The 19,540-nt window shown below is 43.5% G+C and overlaps 2 protein-coding genes and 1 long non-coding RNA gene across 3 annotated transcripts; 2 read left to right on the forward strand and 1 right to left on the reverse strand.

Moving 5' to 3' along the window:
* Window positions 1–7,058: 7,058 nt before the first annotated feature.
* On the reverse strand, window positions 7,059–7,519 carry LOC129590059 (uncharacterized). Its single transcript, XR_008690688.1, has 3 exons — window positions 7,509–7,519; window positions 7,384–7,451; window positions 7,059–7,303 (listed from the first exon to the last, which is right to left on the reverse strand). It is a non-coding gene; the product is annotated as an uncharacterized LOC129590059 (long non-coding RNA).
* A 2,633-nt stretch (window positions 7,520–10,152) lies between these two features.
* On the forward strand, window positions 10,153–14,021 carry LOC129590056 (uncharacterized). The gene is made up of 5 exons (XM_055485029.1): window positions 10,153–10,297; window positions 10,356–10,546; window positions 12,080–12,238; window positions 12,406–12,689; window positions 13,651–14,021. The coding sequence occupies exons 1-5, from the start codon at window positions 10,286–10,288 to the stop codon at window positions 13,800–13,802; spliced, it is 798 nt and encodes a 265-aa protein (XP_055341004.1). The 5' UTR covers window positions 10,153–10,285; the 3' UTR covers window positions 13,803–14,021.
* Window positions 14,022–14,284: 263 nt separating this feature from the next.
* On the forward strand, window positions 14,285–18,544 carry LOC129589940 (uncharacterized). Its single transcript, XM_055484882.1, has 7 exons — window positions 14,285–14,365; window positions 15,097–15,333; window positions 15,480–15,747; window positions 17,393–17,722; window positions 17,871–17,921; window positions 18,252–18,319; window positions 18,395–18,544. Exons 1-7 carry the CDS (start codon window positions 14,285–14,287, stop codon window positions 18,542–18,544), a joined length of 1,185 nt encoding a protein of 394 aa, XP_055340857.1.
* The last annotated feature ends 996 nt before the right edge of the window (window positions 18,545–19,540 follow it).

Here is a 19,540-nt window from a genome sequence, read left to right on the forward strand (position 1 = left end):
AAAAGCCGCAACGTGCAGCAACGGGCCGCAACCGTGCTAGCCCGTATGCTGCACTGGGCTGCTGCAACGCCGCAACAGCCGCAACACGGCTTAAAAGCCGCAACGCAGCAACGGGCCGCAACCGTGCTAGCCCAGCACTGGGCTGCTGCAACGCCGCAACAGCCGCAACACGGCTTAAAAGCCGCAACGTGCAGCAACGGGCCGCAACCGTGCTAGCCCGTATGCTGCACTGTTGCTGCAACGCCGCAACAGCCGCAACACGGCTTAAAAGCCGCAACGTGCAGCAACGGGCCGCAACCGTGCTAGCCCGTATGCACTGTTGCTGCAACGCCGCAACAGCCGCAACACGGCTTAATGCCGCAACGTGCAGCAACGGGCCGCAACCGTGCTAGCCCGTGTGCTGCACTGTTGCTGCAACGCCGCAACAGCCGCAACGACGGCTGTGCAGCAACGGGCCGCAACCGTGCTAGCCCGTGCTGCACTGGGCTGCTGCAACGCCGCAACAGCCGCAACACGGCTTAAAAGCCGCAACGTGCAGCAACGGGCCGCAACCGTGCTAGCCCGTATGCTGCACTGGGCTCAACGCCGCAACAGCCGCAACACGGCTTAAGCCGCAACGTGCAGCAACGGGCCGCAACCGTGCTAGCCCGTATGCTGCACTAGGCTGCTGCAACGCCGCAACAGCCGCAACACGGCTTAAAAGCCGCAACGTGCAGCAACGGGCCGCAACCGTGCTAGCTATGCGCTGCACTGTTGCTGCAACGCCGCAACAGCCGCAACACGGCTTAAAAGCCGCAACGTGCAGCAACGGCCGCAACAGTTAGCCCGTATGCTGCACTGGCTGCTGCAACGCCGCAACAGCCGCAACACGGCTTAAAAGCCGCAACGTGCAGCAACGGGCCGCAACCGTGCTAGCCCGTATGCTGCACTGGGCTGCTGCAACGCCGCAACAGCCGCAACACGGCTTAAAAGCCGCAACGTGCAGCAACGGGCCGCAACCGTGCTAGCCCGTGTGCTGCACTTGGCTGCTGCAACGCCGCAACAGCCGCAACACGGCTTATAAGCCGCAACGTGCAGCAACGGGCCGCAACAGTGCTAGCCCGTATGCTGCACTGGTCTTCTGCACACCTTAACAGCCGCAACACGATGCTACGGGCTTAGAACGGCCTAACAAGCGCAACACAGGAACGGTGCGCTACACTGTTGCGCCTCGTTGGACGGTTACTGTAAGTTTTTCATGTTTTTCCACTGCATACTGTAGCCCATAACAATATTTTAAAAAAATATATCTATAGCTGCAATTTTTTCTGTTTGTCATGTGTACTTCGATAAATCTTATAATAAATGGGCTCCCAGCACATTATAATCACGTATCGTATCTGGACGTTCCGCTCGTTAAAACGGCTGTGAAACGGAAAGTACAATTTGAGACTACAATTAAAGTGCACTTTACGACTAACTGGTAAGCCAAAAATCCGATTCGTACAAGTGCACTGCGCCGCATGCGGATAGGATGCAGGCGTTTTAACGAGCGGGGAGCCCAGTAATGTGACTGCAGTAATTAGTGTAATGCGTTGGGAGCCCTTATATAAGATTTTGCGAAGCAGTTTTTTTAATGAGAGTTAAGTATTAAGCAGCGTGAAATTCGGACATTTTGGAAAGAAGTTTAACGCAGTTTTTGGCATGACAAACTGGGAGGTCAACAAAAAGCATTTGCGTATGTTCCGAATCAGAATCTATGTTTGCGGTAGAACTTTAATTGTGTTGAATAATTTATGTTTTTATTAAGGGAAGTGACCCCGGTACATGAAGCTAAATTTGAATACATCCAAAAAAAGTTTTAATCTCCCGCACTCCCAAAGACTTTTTTTGAATCGGTTTATTGCGATCTATTGCCAAATGATTTTTGTTTACAGCGATGTGAAAACCGTGTGTGCGCGCACCATTCGGTTGAAGAGATATGAATAAAATATCCTTGTTGTTTTATTTATCTGTCAAAATGCACATCAACGAGCACCACTCACTATATAGATCACATAAAGAAAATATTTTGTCCCAGTTAACATGAGAAGGGACTGGGCACAAAAATATAATCGAAGAATTAAAAACAAAAAGGCACCAGAAGTCTCGCTATCGACCGATCGTTTTTCCAAAGAATCGCACGGAAACCTAAAGATCCTTTTGACAAGAAACCAAGCTTCCATCTTAACATATTTAAATGTACGAGTATATTCAAAATTTTAAAGTCCGCTTTAGAAGTAAAAAATGACTCCGTGCCAAAATGATCTTTATGCTTATTTGCATTTTTTCGCAAAGTGTGAAGGAGATCGGTCCCTAATGAAACCTTTATTACACCTTGCTTTTAAACTTTGTATTTTTCTTGCAGCCATAACTCCCGGTCGGATGTTGCGCGCCCAAATGGTTTTTACGCCAATTCTCACATCTTATTTAACAACATGCGCTTGTAAAATAATGCAACCAGGTGTTAAGGCGGGAAATTAATTGTTTCCGTGCAAGTAACCGAATTCGGCACCATTTGCCAGGTGATATATTTTCTTTAGTAAAACCCCGGGTTCCTATATCTCCACGAGGAGACCGAAGATACTGATGCTCAAGCTGTTAAACAAGTTGGTAGGTACAACTTTCCAAACGAACAGAAATTAAAAATCCAGCCCTGCAAGGGCCAGAAACAACACGGCAGCCAGCAACGGCATTATAGTGGCTGCTGCGGTATCGAAGCGTCACTTTGCGATGAACGTCCGTAACGGGCAGGATTCAGAAGTTGCAGTACCATCGCAGTTAATTTTAATGCGTCGGGCAACTAAAGATCGCTGCGCAGCGATATGCTTCGTCCATGACGTACCAGCTGAGTCATTTTGTATAGGCCCGCAAAAGCACGGCACGGCAGCCATTAATGGCCTTGTAGCAATGAAATGGCGGACGCCATAGCGCTATTTTGTTACGATTTTTTTCTACCAGAAATCCTATCTGCAACGGAAAGAAACCTAAAACTACGGTACCGCTGTATATGCACGCTTCGTCGCGGCAACAAACGACAACGTCGTAGACCCGGGCTGCGGTAAGGGCGTCATAGTTATTTTTCCCTTACCAGCTTCCGTAACGAGCTTTCGTAACGGCCTCAACCTAGACATTCGCTACGCTTCGGTCGATTATTACTTCGACTTTTTCACATAGTTATCATTACACGATGGGCTAGTACTAGAAGTACCTTTGATGAACTACATAGCAATATTGATAAATCGTTGTCAAGGTACGATAAAAGTTACTTTTAGCATACCACGAAAAAATTCCTAGTGTGCCTTGCAGATGGAATCTGAATCGGTAATAGTAGGTGATACTGCAGACAATTGACCCATACGCATTGTGGCTTTATGGAAAAATCGCACTAGTTAGGGCGGCCCACTGACGATATGCTACCCGCTATTTTGCAGACGTTTTGCTGACCGGCAAAATATTTACCGACAATTCGTTGAGCGCTGACATTTTGCTGACAACACTCTGATGCCCGACAAAACAGCTTCCCCAAACCCAGTAAAAATTCTTTGAGATCTAAAATCAAATAACACCTAAGCAAAAATAAGAAAGTATGAGAAACATAAAAAAAACCTTATGTTACATACACCACCGGGATTACAAGAACTAAACCTGGGCAAACTGGTAATTCTATAAAATGAGCACCGACGGAAGCACTTTGAGCCCTAAGCAACAAGCTATCCAGTAAACACGCACCGGTAGTTGAGAAACCCAGGAACCTGACCGATGGTCGGCCAACAAAATAGTTTCCGCAAAACGTCGCGCAGTGAAATTGTAGAAAAGCGAACTTAGGTAGCAATCTGTCGGTTAGCAACTCGTGGTAGTTAACAACATTGTCGTACAGCAAATTGTCGGAAAGCAAAACGAAAATTAGTAAGAAAAGCGACTTGTTAACCTGAGCTACACGAAACACTGAAGCTAGCCATTGTCATCTCCAGTTTGTTATCGCAATCTATATGGTGGCACGCCGGCCGTATGAACTGTTTTTATCTGCGCTTAAGAAGACAAATAAAAATTTTATTAGTTCTCCAGCAGCGCGTTTTTTAAAGCCTGTACGTAAGTTCAGCTGCTTCTGAGCTAGGTCTGGCATCAGCCACTGCATCCGTAAACTGTATAGCAAGGAAAATTTTATAACGTTTTGACAATCATAACACATTGACACTGTTCTGCGTTCGAAATTTTGCGAACTCATTAGCAGCTTTTGTTGCAAATTGCAGAAAATCACCTGTTACGAAACGCCAAAAAAATTAGCAACAATGCAAAGATATTAAGGTTAGGCCAACTAAACCATTGCTCATTACAATTTTTTAGTACTTCCATTTTAGGATGGCTGCTGTACCCAATGGAAGAAATGCCCCTGCGGATCGAAATGTGGCTACTTTTCCTTGAAGGTGCGCATGGTTCCTCCAACAGGCCGGTTATTTTCCGCTAAACAATTCGAGAGATAATCGTTCCGACGCACTGCCATTCGGTGAATGAAAAAAAACTGCCTGGTTTTAGTCATCGCATTTAACTGCTTCTTGTACTTGGCCAACCAAGAAAACGTCTGCTCGGCAGCCATGGTATTTCGTTCAGTGAGAGTAGGATGGCTCGCTGAGTACTTATTGGGATGGTATTTTTCTTTACATTTAGGATCCTTGTGGTTCTGAATGTGCAACCCATCCACGATTTTGGATACACGACTCCACAGTTGATCGAAGGGCTCGGGGAAAGGCAAAGGCTCACCTGCAGCTTTCAGTCGGTTAAGTTGACAGATGTTATCATAACATACAAAGATGTTTCCCCACTCTTCCGGCGCAACTTTTTGCAGCAACTCATAGAGTGCGCTGACAATAAAAAGGTACACCTGCCCAAGACTTTCAGCTCTGGAAAAAAACGCATGTCATTCGCAATACTTCGCCTTGCCCATTATTTCAATCAGTACCGCTTTAGGGATCAATATATTAATCACTTTACCGAATTGAGAGCCTTTGTGGCGGGCGGCTACATGAACAACACGGCTGACTGAAATGCAGTCTATGCATTACCATTCAGTCTATGCAGCCTACGCAGCTTATCAGTGTGCAATCTATGCAGTAAGACCAGCACTGCATCTATGCAGTAAAAGTGATTAATATATTGATCCCTAAAGCGGTACTGATTAAAATAATGGGCAAAGCGAAGTACTGCTTTCGTATCATACAGCAATTATTTGTCCCCTGCAATTTAGTAATTGCTATCAGAACGCTAGCACAAACAGTAGTAGAAAAGCAAAAAAAAAACATAAAGCTTTTCTTCGTTGTATCATATTCTTCTTCATTCTGTCCCAGCATTTCTTCAAATGAAACAACGGTAGATTTGATTTCGGTAAATGACTATTCTTCGTTTCGCGAGAATGGGCAGGTAATTCTAGTTGCTGTGTTGTGGTAATGCGCAACCGTGCAAACTGCTGTTATTTGCGGATGGAATGCAGTCATTGTACTAATGCCGAGCCAGTGCAAAGACGCCGTTGCATTGCGATTTTGTCTGTAAACTTCCGTGAAATTCAGGACGATAATTTGCAGTAATAGGAATATTTGCAAAGCGTGTGATGAGTTCATTTTTCTAGAATGTGTTTGCGCGTGCGCGCTCGGATTAATGTTTCAAAAAGGCAACGCTTTTTCAGACGAACTTCCAGTTAGTTGGTCGGTGACTTTTATTTACCGTCGGGATGTCCATTAAACTAATTGTCCGTCGCCTGGCAAGATGACCTTTCGGCGATATGTTTGCGGCTAAATGTTCTGCGACAAATCGTAATTGGCGAAATGTCGTGGTGCCCTCGTTCAACACAGTGTGCCAACAGGATCATGAGCTAGTGTACCTGTAGATGGGAGCAAAGCTGAAAATATGTCCCGTTGGTCCAACAAGAAACAGATAACCGCGACTGTACAAATGCCCGCGCTGATTCTCTCCTTTGTCTTTTCTGCAACCGAGCTTGGGGTCAAACTTTCGACAGGCAATGTCTCCAGGCTCAGCATCTACTTCCCCGCTTAGAATCGAGTCGATGTCGATTCTTGCTTTAGTCTGCAGAGCCCTGGAAACCCCTGCAACAATCGAAGACTGGCGGCACCAACCTTACAAAGTATATATAGACTTGAATATCTTTCTTGACTTAAGCGACAACTGTGCGTTGAGCAATCACATTTTACAGATCCAAAAGCGAACAAGACGTAGCAAAAATAAATGCACAGCACCACTTGAAGTGCTCTGTACGAGGATATAACCAATCGATAGTGGATTCGTTATTTTACGACAGGCTGACGAAAGTGCCTATCTACGGCAGACGTATCTACAGCATCAGCATACTAACATCCACGATTGATTATTAGTTTACTGTCACCAGTGGATAGCACAATCGACAACGAATACTGTATATGCAGTCTGCACAGAATAGCCACAAGTACAGCTATCCACGAATGGCCACGATTAATGAATGGCCACTATCCACTATCAATGAAAAATTCCGCCTAAATACCCATTTGTATCTAGAAAATAACCTCAGCAGTTATTTACCTGCCATATGAATAGTGATTCGATCGGTTTCCGTTCCGCTTTCTTTATCAAAGATACGGTGTTTCAGACAAAACAGGGACCTGCCACATGGCGAATGCGTGCAAACTCGAGGAAAGTTAATCAAAGAAATTCCTTCAACGAAATTCTGAAAAAGCCAAATCATGAATTCGAGGTCATGAATATTTAATAATCATCAGAGACACGGCGACTTTAATGTAAACATTGATGAGGTTAAGTCAGTTGCATATATTAGCTGACCACTTGTACGTTCTAGTCTGGCGGTAGATAGTTATTCATAAATCACGAAAAACAATGACAGTTCGTGTAAACGCTTACATACAACGATGGGGCTGGAAACTATTTTATAATGCTGATATAGTTTAGCAGCAACACTATGATCGGTAAATAGACCTAATAAGGAAGATCTACTGAATGGTATAACACACCCAGCGGCTACTTACCCGCACTTCTGCTATACAATGCCGGAACACGATTTTCCAAAGTCCGTCCATAATAAACAGTCTTCCACACCCTTTGGCTACGCACTCGCCAGAACAGCGGTGTTCGTATGTGCTTGCGAAGATCTCGTCCATACGCTTGTCCAAATATTGCAAAACACTTCTCTGCTCTTCAAACTGGAAGGTGATCTTCTGCTCTCTGATGTCGCATTCAATCTCGTGTCGCAGGAAAATAACCGCCACGGTTTTTCGCGAGAACACTGAGACGAAACAAGACACACTCAACGCTTTTAAACTGGCCTGAAACTGTCTTGTATTAATTGAGACACTTATGACTCACATTTATTCCAACCATATGTGTACTTCATAGTTTCCGCGATTCCGTCGTAAGTTGCGTGATTAAAAAATCTAAATAATAAGTACTGTACAATTAGCAAAGCTGGAGACAACGTAGCCGAAGCATACATGTTATTCACGATTTCTTGGGCAAATTTCCTGCAGACGTAAATGTCCTGAGAGACATCAGTGAACGGCTGCTCCACATCGTAAAAGGAATATGTAGAAGTCTGTCGGTTCGACCATGTGCATGGAGAGTAGCGGGACTCACAACCCCGGCATCTCAGAGTAACAGCCAACCCCTGAATAACCTTTCCAGCGCCGCAAAATATTGTAACCTAATAAATAATCAAATTTTTCTCCATAATCAGCTGAAATATACAATTGATGAATTCTGCAATATCGGTTTTTAAATAACAGACAATCATATCTGTAATTTTAATTTACCGTTGAAATTTATGAAGCAAAAGGTAAAGAATCTAGAAAACTCGGCATCTTTGATGCAAAAATAATGTAAATTAGACGCTATAAAGTAGGTTTTTTTGGGAAGAAAACGCAAAATGCCCCGTGGACTACTGTGCTAGATGAATGAATACCCGAACTGCTACTGTACTAGGAAGGTTCACTCGCTTTTGGCGGGCACTGCATGACCAAAGGCTCCAAAGCGTAGCATGATTCTAATTATGGCAGATAATACACATCAGGTTGTTGGCAGTATAAGTCCATTATATGATGTTTACAGTTATCGATGCAGAACTATTAGCACTACTTTATCTTTTGCAGAGCTGCCGCAGATTAATAATTTGATGAAAAGTAATTTTAGCGAAAACAGGCAATTAGTAAAAAATGCGGCAGTTTACAATAGCCGTCTCGTACACGGACGACGGAACAGCCATTGCTATAATTCTGACCATTGGTATTGCTACTGCCGCATTTTAACAAGTAACCGCTGCGTTAACTTACCCACGAAATGCGCTATTTACATACTATCTTCTACCACATAGCAAAGCGCCCATAACTTCCATACCTTAGTTGGATTACGGTGCCATGCCAAAACTCTTGGCATTCCTTTATTAGGTCCCTTTTTCCACGCACAACCTTTTAAACAAGGGGTTACTGGGGGACACAGCACTTCGAGCGGAGCAACGAAAGGATCGCCTGTTAGAAAATCGGGCGAGTAAGATCCGAAATCTTTTAAAAACATCTCTCCTAATGTCGTCGACATCCCCATCATTTCGGATAAAATCTGGAAAAATAAGTCAATCCCTAGTTCACACGCTCAACACGGTAGTACGTAAATTTTCTGATTTTAGTTTTGCTTCATTACAATCTGATTACCGATATATTGCTAATTCACAGAACCTCCTTAATCGACAAACTGCTTACCGACGAACACAATGCTTTTCAACTACTGTATTTGCTGCCCGACTATTCACAGAAATGCGACTAGTGTATGTTGCTGCCCCACGCTTTACAGAATACATTTTACTGATAGACAGTTTCACCTTTAGTTAATTATTTTTTGTGCTTTTTTCATGACTTGACGCAGTAAATCCGCTACCGACTGCTGTGCAACTGGTTGTACACTTAAACCTTTTGGGAGTACCCTACCGGTCTGTACTCGTGTTTATAATCAGAATCCACTAACGTCCGACCGCCAAATGAAAAACTGTAAATTTGTAGATTTACTAACTCCTCGCATAAAAATTAATAATTCACCATCAACATGTTCTCCAGCAATGATGCCCTGCTGACAGCAGATTAAGTGTTAGAGTGATTACATTGCAATGCCAAGCGGACCGGCTTCACCGCGGTCGATGGTAGTGTACAGACGAGATGAAGGAGTGCGTAACAACGATGCATCATGCGTCTGCTAGGAGCAGTCGTAGCATCCTAGACACGACACGCAGTGTTTTCCGGTGCCGTCGTTTGCAATAAAAAAAATCACGATAAAGCAATAAAAATCGAACAAACATGGTTTTAATAGCGAGCGAAAAATATCTTGGCGTGGCTGAACGAACTATCTAGAGCGGCTGAGTGATGATTACGTACAGAGAACTAAATGAGAATTTGACGAATTCTATACCTTTGGCCTTGGTGCTGACGGCAGCCCCAGAAAATCTTTCATATAAAAAAACTTTTACTTTTCATGTATTTGCAGAAACAGTAACCATCGCATAGCCTAATTAATGAGGCATGTCCACATTGAAGCTAGAAATAGCGAAATAACAATTTCACTAACCTAATGCATCTTCATTATTTGTAACTATTTAATCAAACTGGAGCACCAGACACAAAAACAATTTCAAATTTTAAAGCTGGCACAACAAGATTTCCTTCTAATAATAGTAGCAAGCGACTCACCTTCAACCGTCGGAAGTACGGTAAAGTTACTGGTACTGCGGCGGAACAAATCTTGAGCCGCTCAACATTTTTGAGGCCGTACTTTTCAACCATAAAAGAAGATGCCTCACGAGAGTTCGTTTCAAGCTTTATTCTTTTGGCCATTTCGTTGAAAAACTTGCAAGTGGAAATAACAAATTTGCGTTTACTACCTACGACCAAAGAAATCTGCGAAAGAGAAGCAAGATCAGAACGAAGATGATCAGACAAAAGCCGTAGAGCGCGAAAGATGAAATAAGCCGACAACCTTTGTGATGCCGCCGCTGTACCGATGCCGCGCACGGCAGCGCATTCGGCATGCTAACACGGGTAAACCGGGTAGGCCATAAGCAAGACCATCATTTTAATGACGTGTTGCTGGTGATTGGGACGTTTGCGGACCGTCCTAATAATTTCTAAAAAAGACGTGCTGCTCACTGCATTGTTACGTAAAATAAAATTTTCGTTTTTATTTGATCGAACTACTTCTTTCTCTGATCGGCACAGCTTATATCTGCCCAAAGATGGATTTATCGGTAAACTATACGCTTTTCCCCCTTTTACTCAATTAGCCAACATCTTTATTGGTTACAGACGACCGGCTGTTACACGTTTGATGTGGACAAGGCGAAGACCTTCAAAGTGGCAACACCGAGAGAGCAGGATGACGGCCGCAGGGAAGTTCTAAGCTGCGCAATTGAAATCCAAGCGATTATCTGTGGTGATGAAAGTGATACGGACGCCGGATACCTTGTAGACGTGGATTGCGATCAATTTGGAAAATAGTGAGTTTACTATAATAGCACACTAAATGTCGCAAGTCACAGATGCGCTGTCTTTCCTCGATATTAGTCACAAATTTTTATTCCAACTGCAGCAGTAACATCGAAGGCTGCCCAGACTTTAAAACAAACTTCCACTGCTGACGCGCGCAGTATGGGAACAAGGCTATCTAAAAAACATTCACTGCACAGCTGATACGGCGGTTTTATAAAACTAAAACATTATTGGGTTTCGCTTCGTAAAAAATTGCAGTACTGCTAGTGGTAATGTAGTTGTAAACCCCTACCCAGCATCGCTAAATGAAGCACACATTTTATGAACTAAGGTCTAGCATAATATTAAAACCGCTTTTCAAACACTGTGCTGTTTATTAGGTCTTATATAACGTTATTATCAAATCTGTGGCACGCACCACAATAAGGGCAACCCTGAAGTTGTCGCAAGACGCGCCGTAGTTATTAGGCCGTAAATATCCTTCCTATTAAACTCATAATTAGACAATTTTTAAAAATGCTGTGGTGAATACTACCAAAGAGTTGCATACATGTTCTGAGCTGTCGCACGCAAGCTGTGCAACTACATCCTGTAGACCCGGGAACTACACCAACAAAACGCGTTCAGATTTGATGAAGCAGGATGCGTTCTTGTTTCGGAAATAATGGCCTGTCCCGAAATTTATCGCGTAAAAAATAGCACCCCTAAAAATGGTGCTGGGGAGAGGCGGCTCACGTACAGCGACAAGTCTTCCAAAGTATTTCAACACTTTGCGCCGTGGTGCAGTGGTGCTGCCTACGCGGGTCTATCGACGTAGCAGGGATTCGATTCCCCCATCGGTGCACTTTTCAGTCGTTTCTTGGTTTTCTTCGATTTGCGCCCTGCTTAGTGTGCCATCTCCGCAAAACAAGCGCACCTGCACCAGGGCGTTAGAGTTCGAAGTATTTGCCGCCAGGTGCCAGAAATTAGGTATTTACGGTATGCGTTCATACGATTGGTCGTAAAGACTCGTAATAATCATTTGCTGATTTGCATGACGCTGGGCTTGAAAAGAAAATATGTACAAAGTGTGAAGATGAAAGTTTCAGGTAAAAATACCTGGGAACTTTAAACCAGAAAGAACGGGCTGAGGTTGCATTCTCGAGCAGCTATTTATAGAGTTTTCCAAACGCTCTTTTTGCATAACTGAAATTTTTTTGATAGTAAATCTTAAGAATTTTCCGCTTTAGTGATTTATTTTCAGTTACTTTACTTTTATCGGAATGTACCATCGGGTACATCCACTTGGCAGTATGGGCACTCATAAACTGTAGCAGAAAGGTCATCGGAAGACCGCTATAGCGTTCCGATTTTCAAGCAGCAAACAGCTGGCGTAATTTACGAATGGCGAAGTACCAATGTGGCAAGAAGCGAGACTGTTGGAGTGCGATTTGCTCTTGATAGCTCATGGGCGCTGAGGCATTCTTTGAGTTACACTTTCGTTCGTGTTTTTTCTATCTAGATGGTGACGAGATACTAACCAGTTCCGTTACGTATTTTAGCAAAGGATTTCTCTCCATAACCGCTTGGAACTCAGCAGAAAGTCTGAAGACGGCTTTGAAGAAAGGCTGCAAATGCAAAGGCTTGCCTGCGATATTCTGCAAAATGAGCCAAAATGACCTTCAAGAATACGGCAAATTTCTGACAAGCGATTATATTCAGTAAGTAGCTGTCTTTAAAAAACTTTTTAGGCGTATTATATGAAACACAAAAGATATGTAATCGTTAAATCTTCACTGCACACTTCTGTTCTAAACCAACATCGTGTTGAAATGAAGCGTTAATAGCGTTGATGACCCGATATTACAGAAATACGTTTTTTCTTTAGGAAAGCCAAAGAACGCGGTGACCCTTTTGTACGAAAAAGAGTAATCCGCCATGGCCGGCAAGCGGACGGGGATACTGTGGTTTTCGGCCCGGAAACTGCATTTCGTAAAACTGAAGTGGGCGACTTCCAACGCGTCGACCTTTCCGCAACGGAATTCGTTTGGGTTCCTGGATCGCTGCCTGAGCTGTCTGTCCCTAAAACTTTACCGCCTGATTATGACGCTCTGTCGTTCCTGTCATCTTTACTGCCAGAGAAAACAATGCTTGGGCTCTGCATGGCACTAGGTAAGACCCAAAAGAAGCGAAGAGCAACATAATTCTCATGTAATTGAATTTATTTGGATGTAATTTTTTCAAATTAAAATTTCCTTGGAGAAATTGTCGGTGAGCCATCAAATGACGGAGAACTGATTTTTGCTGTGCCGCACAAATGGAAAATACACTGGTTTTATTTTTTAAATTTTTCTACGAATTTTTTTAAAACTGAAGATGTAGCAAAATTAACTTTGACAAATACGTTCCCTTTGGCAACTTGACGCAAGTTCAGTCCAACTGATCTTTCTCTACATCTGCTCGGCATGCCATTCTACGATGTAATACACAATGAAAATGCAGCGCGTTACAAAAAGCATTTAATGCGCTTTGCCAAAGTATAGTGCGCGTTGCGCCCTGTGCAGTACTTGCTATCGACATCGCAAAGCAACGGTGGCAAGTTTAACCTCTCCTGTGAAAGGACGAAGGTGCTATTAAACCTACCCGCACCCATGAAGATACAGATACAGCACCTTAACGTTATAAAGCCAGTATACTGCATTGTGCATACTGTAGTGCAATCAGGGGCGCTTATGCTTGTACGGTACTTCACGTTCTACTTAGAGCATTTATGCTCTCACTGAAAATCAATGGTTTTGCACTGTTGGAAAAATTATGACTTAGCGAAAAATGGATTTACATGGCGCTTTTTGTGCCAGCTGATCTTTAATTTGTACGTTTTTGAGAGTTTACAAAACGTAGCTGCGGCTTTGCCTCCACGTTTCTTGCCATCCACGGCCGGTTTGAGTAAAGAATTCGTTTATTTCTTTGATAAAAGGGTGAACACGTTAAGCTGTCGCATGCCGATGTAATATTGTACTACATAATTCACGCACCAGTATTACGTCTGCCAACGCATAGCAGTTGACGCAGGCGAAAGGTTTTCGTCAGTTTTAAAAATCGCTATTCCGTACTCTTAATCATGCATTTTCAGGGGGCGCTTATGCTGGTTTTCATTACGACGTTACCATTGCAAATTTCAAGCGAATGCCGGTACTGTTCTTGTATGGAGACACAAACTGCGGAAAATCGTTTGTTGCCAGTATGGTGTTGGAAATGTTTGCGCAAGGCGCATCTCAACTGTGAGACTTTAAAAGTACTACCGTAGCGGCACTGAGAGACTTCATCACAACACAAAACCTTCCGGTTGTGATACACGATCCAGTCAGCCCAGAAATTGTGAAGGCAGCAATCGAAGACACCTACGAGAAGAAAGCGTTAGCGAATAACACAGAACGGAAATATCCGCGGACTTCGGCAATTATTACGCTGAACTCTGATGCACTGGCAGACTTTCGCAACTTTGACGGGTGGGTTGTATCAGGTTTTACCTGTTTGTTATACAGTTAGAAGAAACGAGACAACTCCACAGCATCCGAGGCATATCGCGCGGGAGTCTTGTGTCTTTCTCGGAGCAAATTGCGGAACGCAGTGCCTCGTTACGGATTCAGGACAAGAGTTCGTTCAGCTTCCTGTCGCAGCATGCGGAGAAACTGTACGTATGCCGCGATACTGAGATTGCGGCAGTCGCGCGTTACAGTGACTCAATCTTCCCCGAAGTTATTGAAATGTTGACGAAATACGGCATGGGTCAGTCAAAGCAGCGAATTGGTTTCAACATATCCTTGATTTATGGATACACTTGCACGGTAAGCGCTTACGGATTCCCCGACACACGCACACTAGCCCACACACGACTACCAATGACTTCGATCGTTTTCATTTCGGCCACCCTCATTTCGGCCAAAGCATTCGGCCGTCATTCACTTCGGCCGCAGCACACATCGCCGACGTCCACTTCGGCTTGTGTACTCTTCGGCCGTCATTCTACAAGCGTAAGATCTTAACCTTGATGCAAAATCTCGATACAAGTCAGATGTACTGAATAAGAACCGCGTCAACCTTCAAGACAAAAAATACACATTCCAAACCGAGCTTAACTGAACAAAGTGCCTAGTGAAAACCGCTTATGCATATTTCAGCATGTACAAGCACAGTGTTGTCCACTATAAAACTGCATGATCGCTCGAAAAAAGTGAGGATCGCGCAAAGTTGACATCGAAAACTAAGTAATTCCAAAAAACTTGAAATATACATGCAAAACAACAGATGAAAACGAAAGAAATTTACGAAAAAGTGAGCTCCGACCGGAGTGAGCGTTGCCCGAAGTGAATCTGTGCGGCCGAAGTGTAACGCGCGAAAATGATCTGAGACAACAACACGCACGGTCATAGTCTTGACCTGCAACTGTTTTGTCCCGTACCTTGCGAAAAATTAACAGGTTCATACATTTGCGTATACAAGCCTATCAGCCAAACAATTCCATATCTGCTAGACATTACAAGCAATATGTTCATGTTCCTTGAACGGCTTTGTGTAGGTACTGGACATTGTGGATGTCGAAATGTGTGTAAACAGGGGAGCTCTCCGTGATTTTGTCCTAAAGTTTATGTGCAAAGTAGCGGCTACCTGGCAGACGCAACCGCAAGCGAAAGCCAAGCACGCACTTCCTCAGACACCACTGTCACCAAAGTCTAAGGAGCAGAAAACTTTGTCAGCTCCCAGTGACCTTAACATGATTATCGAAAGAGCAATCCAAAAAGCGGAACCAGTTACGGTAAGTATTTTCAAGGTATAGAATGCAGCCATGAAGAGTCTTATAACATGGGCAGAAGGTTTTCGGCCGACAAAGGGGTCGAGCCAATTTCCGTCAAGCATAACTTTTCTAAAAAATGCTGAAAACCAAGATTTACGTTTCCCTAGGTAAAAAGCAATGTCAAGGTTTATATGGGAAAGGCCAAAAGTGGGGATCAAGTTGCTTTCTTGGCGTTTAAACTTGAGGCCTTTGAAGCGGATTTGAAAAGCAAAGGAATGGATACCCGTTTCCTGGCCGGCTGTGTTCCTGCACTTCGTCTGATTTCCAACGCTGAAGTTTCCCACGATGTACGTTTGGATGGACGTATTCTGAAGGCGTCAATTGTCCCCCTATCATACGTTTCGAAAAGGGTTACGGAGTTGCTGGGACAAATGGGTAGGGAAACTTTCAGCGTACCCTGTATGAGATAAAAGTAGTTATCAATTATAATGTAAGATCTTATAAAAATGTGCTAAAACATGTAAAAGATCCAGCAAGCACACATAGGACCAACTAGATTTTACATGTAAGCCCTTATGCTTTCATTACTTGCCTTGCTTTTGACTGTATTTTTGAACAGAAGATTGCTGTACGGCGATTGCCGCCACCCGTATATAAAGAGGTGTGACGGAGAGATCAGTACGATAGGAATAATTACCGTAATAATCTATCCTACCGACCTACTCAACGACAGAGTATGAGCTAATAATCGCAATGTGGCATAGCTAAGTCTACGAATCTACGCGAAGCGAGAACTGCATCTCCGACGATAATTTAATTATAAACTCCGAACGCTGCCAATCTCATAATGAGAGAACTAACGACCAAAGTACTGCCAATCACTGACTTATATAGACACGGCGCATCCGTGTAGAAACAACCAAAAGTAAATCCTAACACAAAAGAGAAACGCCGAGAAAGTACAGCGAATAATAGAAAGTACGAGTAAAGCCGTCACTTTACGTACTCATCGCTACTGTACTCTATATCACGTCAGGTGTGAAAGGGTGAACTGGGTGGCAGTAGACAGTAGGCAATCATGGTGCCAAATCATTCATAAAAAGGCAGTGCGAATAGCTAAAACGTGGTGACAGTCACGGGGGAAGTCAAGACGTGAAAACCATAAAATTAGTATGCTTATCGAAACTGCACGGGCGGTTGAAACAATACAGTTCAGAAGGACACTTACTCAATATCTCCTTATCTATGAGGGCACTGATGTAACAGGTGTTACAAAGACAGGAAAACTTGGTAAGTATAGTGTCTTATTTTGAACAGTTTGTCTTTGAATCTGTCTTTTATTGATCGGCCTCTTAAATCTTAGTCTGATTTTTGAGCGAACATCAATATTGGAAGCGCTACTAGCTATCTACACGCCGCCATACAAGTGCCGCCAGCTGAGTTTTTAAAATCTGCTGTAGGTCGTGAGCGTATGCTTGAAGTACATGTACACGTGTAGAAACGTACATAACTAACTCGCATGAAAGGACTGACAAAATAATTCGAAACAACCACTTTTTGGGAGCGCTTTATGAAAATGAGAATCGCAGAAAAGCAGTACAAAAAAGGAGTATCGAATGGTTGGAAAAAAAGAAAGTGCTGCTACTTGCATACATAAAAGTGAGCATCCTTTTGGAGTCTCGACAAATAACGTTAACCCCGCTCTGAGCTGGGCTTTTTAATGTGGCTCCTAATGTATTCGAACGAGTTTTTGAACTGCCCGTGTGCAGGTAGCAGTCATCTCTTGCCTACTCATACAGATATCTCTCCAAAATTTGTTGCACTTGTGTTGTTTCCTTTCCCGCAGAACCGTCCTACCTAAAACTCAAAAAAGTGAAAACGAATCCGCAAATTTTTTTTATATTTTCCAAATCACAGTTTATAATGAATCGAGAAAGCAAGAAATAGAAAGAAATCCCAGTCTCAGATAATGTTATTATATGTAGTAATCTCTTAGCTTCTATAAGGAGTACATTGCAAAGTGATGCTGTCATGTAAATATGAAGTCATCCTTCAAAACAGTCTCATTTTTGACACTAAGGTATCTCGGGCACGGCCACTACCGGTCCAGACCAGTCAGACCCTACGAACGAAAAGCCTCCGGCCTCTGCTACTAATCAGCAGAGCAATCTTGTTGTGTCCAATTCAACCAGCGCCAATCCCGGAGGCATGACTGAGTTGAGTATCGGCACCAACATCGCGCCGCCGATTTCCGTTTCAGCCGACAACACCGGTGTGACGGAGCAGTGTTCAGCTGGTGGGCGTGTCCCACCGGGCGAACGGATTGCATCGCCGGAAACTACAAAGGACAGCAGCATTTGTCGTCTCAGTAAGGAGCCGAAATCTTTGGAGGACGAGTCTTCTGATGAAGGTGACAAACTACTTCCCAATAATTGGCTGCAACCGAAATTCATTTTTTTCCATAAATTTTTTTCGCTTTACGCAAATCACCGTAGTGGACAGTAACGGAATTTTATGCGCTGCGCTGAATTTGAAAACATTATTACTTATCGTTTCAGAGATTGCTGAACCGGAAGGCAAAGCGAAAAAGCGCAAGCTTGCCAATAAAGGTATATTGTCAGCCTATTAAAATTCGTATGCTTTTCATAAGAGATGCATCTGCGCTTGCTGTTCAGTGTGAAAAAGGATAGACTCTCGGTAATAATGCTGAACGATAAAAATGCGTGTTGTACAAGGTTGAAAAAAACCCATAAACGTTGACCGAAATTAAATTTGCGGGTTAGCGGGGTGCTTTATCGTAATAGTACTGTAATACCGCCTGCAAAATGCTGTGCGTTAATTTGGACAGGTGATCATCACGCATACGGCGGTCTCCCGCATTTAATGTGTGTAATGGTGAATTCTAACTCAAATGGGATCGTGGTTTTTTTCATTCGTAGGATCTGCCCCAGAAACACGAGCCAGTAAATACAAAGTTCAAATCGTTTCAAACGATGATGCCGCAAAGGTCAGCAAATCAGTCTCAATACATTTTTATTGCATGTCATTCGCTGCCAGTATTGTAGGTGAATTGTTTGTTTAGTGCGCTAAGTGTGGGCTTGCGCTGGAAATGAAGGACCCAGGGATCGCATGCACGGCTTGCAAACTTGTGTTTCATTTGAAGTGCGGAAACGTAAGGGGCAGGTTGACAGACGCAAAGGAGAGAGCGTTTAAGTGTCAGTCCTGCAAATAGGACTACTGTTTGTTTGAAAGTAACGAATCATTCGGACCAATGTGCATAATTTTAAAGATAACTGCAGCGGTTTTTTAAGGAAAAAATGTACGTTTTATTTAGCTTACGACTTTAGTTTTTTTTAGTCAGCCGTTTCTGTGCATTGTAGCTACCAGTTGCACTTTGACGTTTGTAAGCGGGCTATGAGCCTGATTTTTTCTTGTATGTCTTTGGTAAGCGGGCTATGAGCCTGATTTTCTCTTGTACAGACATCAAATTTTGATCAGCTGTCTGCGAGAAAACCTGCAAAACCATAAAGATTGTGAAGTATGCGCGGTGTGCACTTTGTTAATACGACTGCTCGCTACGGAGCCAACCAGAGAACTGATCGCTAAACAATATGTCAACAACAGACAACAGGTAGACCGTTGCTACGGCACATCACGACAACAATTCACGCGATACTCTGCACTCGTACGTCACTGTACCAGTACGTACAATTATACACTACAAAAACTGTAAATACTCTGTATTTCCGCTTTCTGTAAGAATTGAGGACACGTGCAAAATTTTAGTCCAGCCCAGGAGCATAGTCTGTACATATAATTTGCATTGTCTGTTTAACAGTTGTTCACAGACAGTTAGACAGTACCGTAGAAAAGGAGTTGATGTGGATAACTTCCACAGTAAACTTCGACAACATTTAGATTAATATTGGTTAACCGTCGTTGCTGAGTCCTCCGCTGTCCCTTTTTCGATGTGCAGAGGATAACATGTTAACCGCGAAGAAGTTACTGCATCATAACTATGTGCGGAATGGAGCGGTTACGAGAGTGCCACCCAGGTAAAGCTGCTAAGGCAGGTGTCGAATACAAGAGAGAAATCTGCCGCAGGACAGTAATAAGGAAATGCGAATTGAATCTGCATAAAGTAAACCGGCAGTGTGACCTAGACCTACTAAGGCATGGTACCTATACAGTAAATGAGATCCAGGTTAGGATAAAGGTGGATTGTCAC

The sequence above is a fragment of the Paramacrobiotus metropolitanus genome, unplaced genomic scaffold, assembly GCF_019649055.1.
Source record: "Paramacrobiotus metropolitanus isolate TYO unplaced genomic scaffold, Prichtersi_v1.0 Parri_scaffold0000038, whole genome shotgun sequence".
Classification (NCBI taxonomy): Eukaryota; Metazoa; Tardigrada; class Eutardigrada; order Parachela; family Macrobiotidae; genus Paramacrobiotus; species Paramacrobiotus metropolitanus.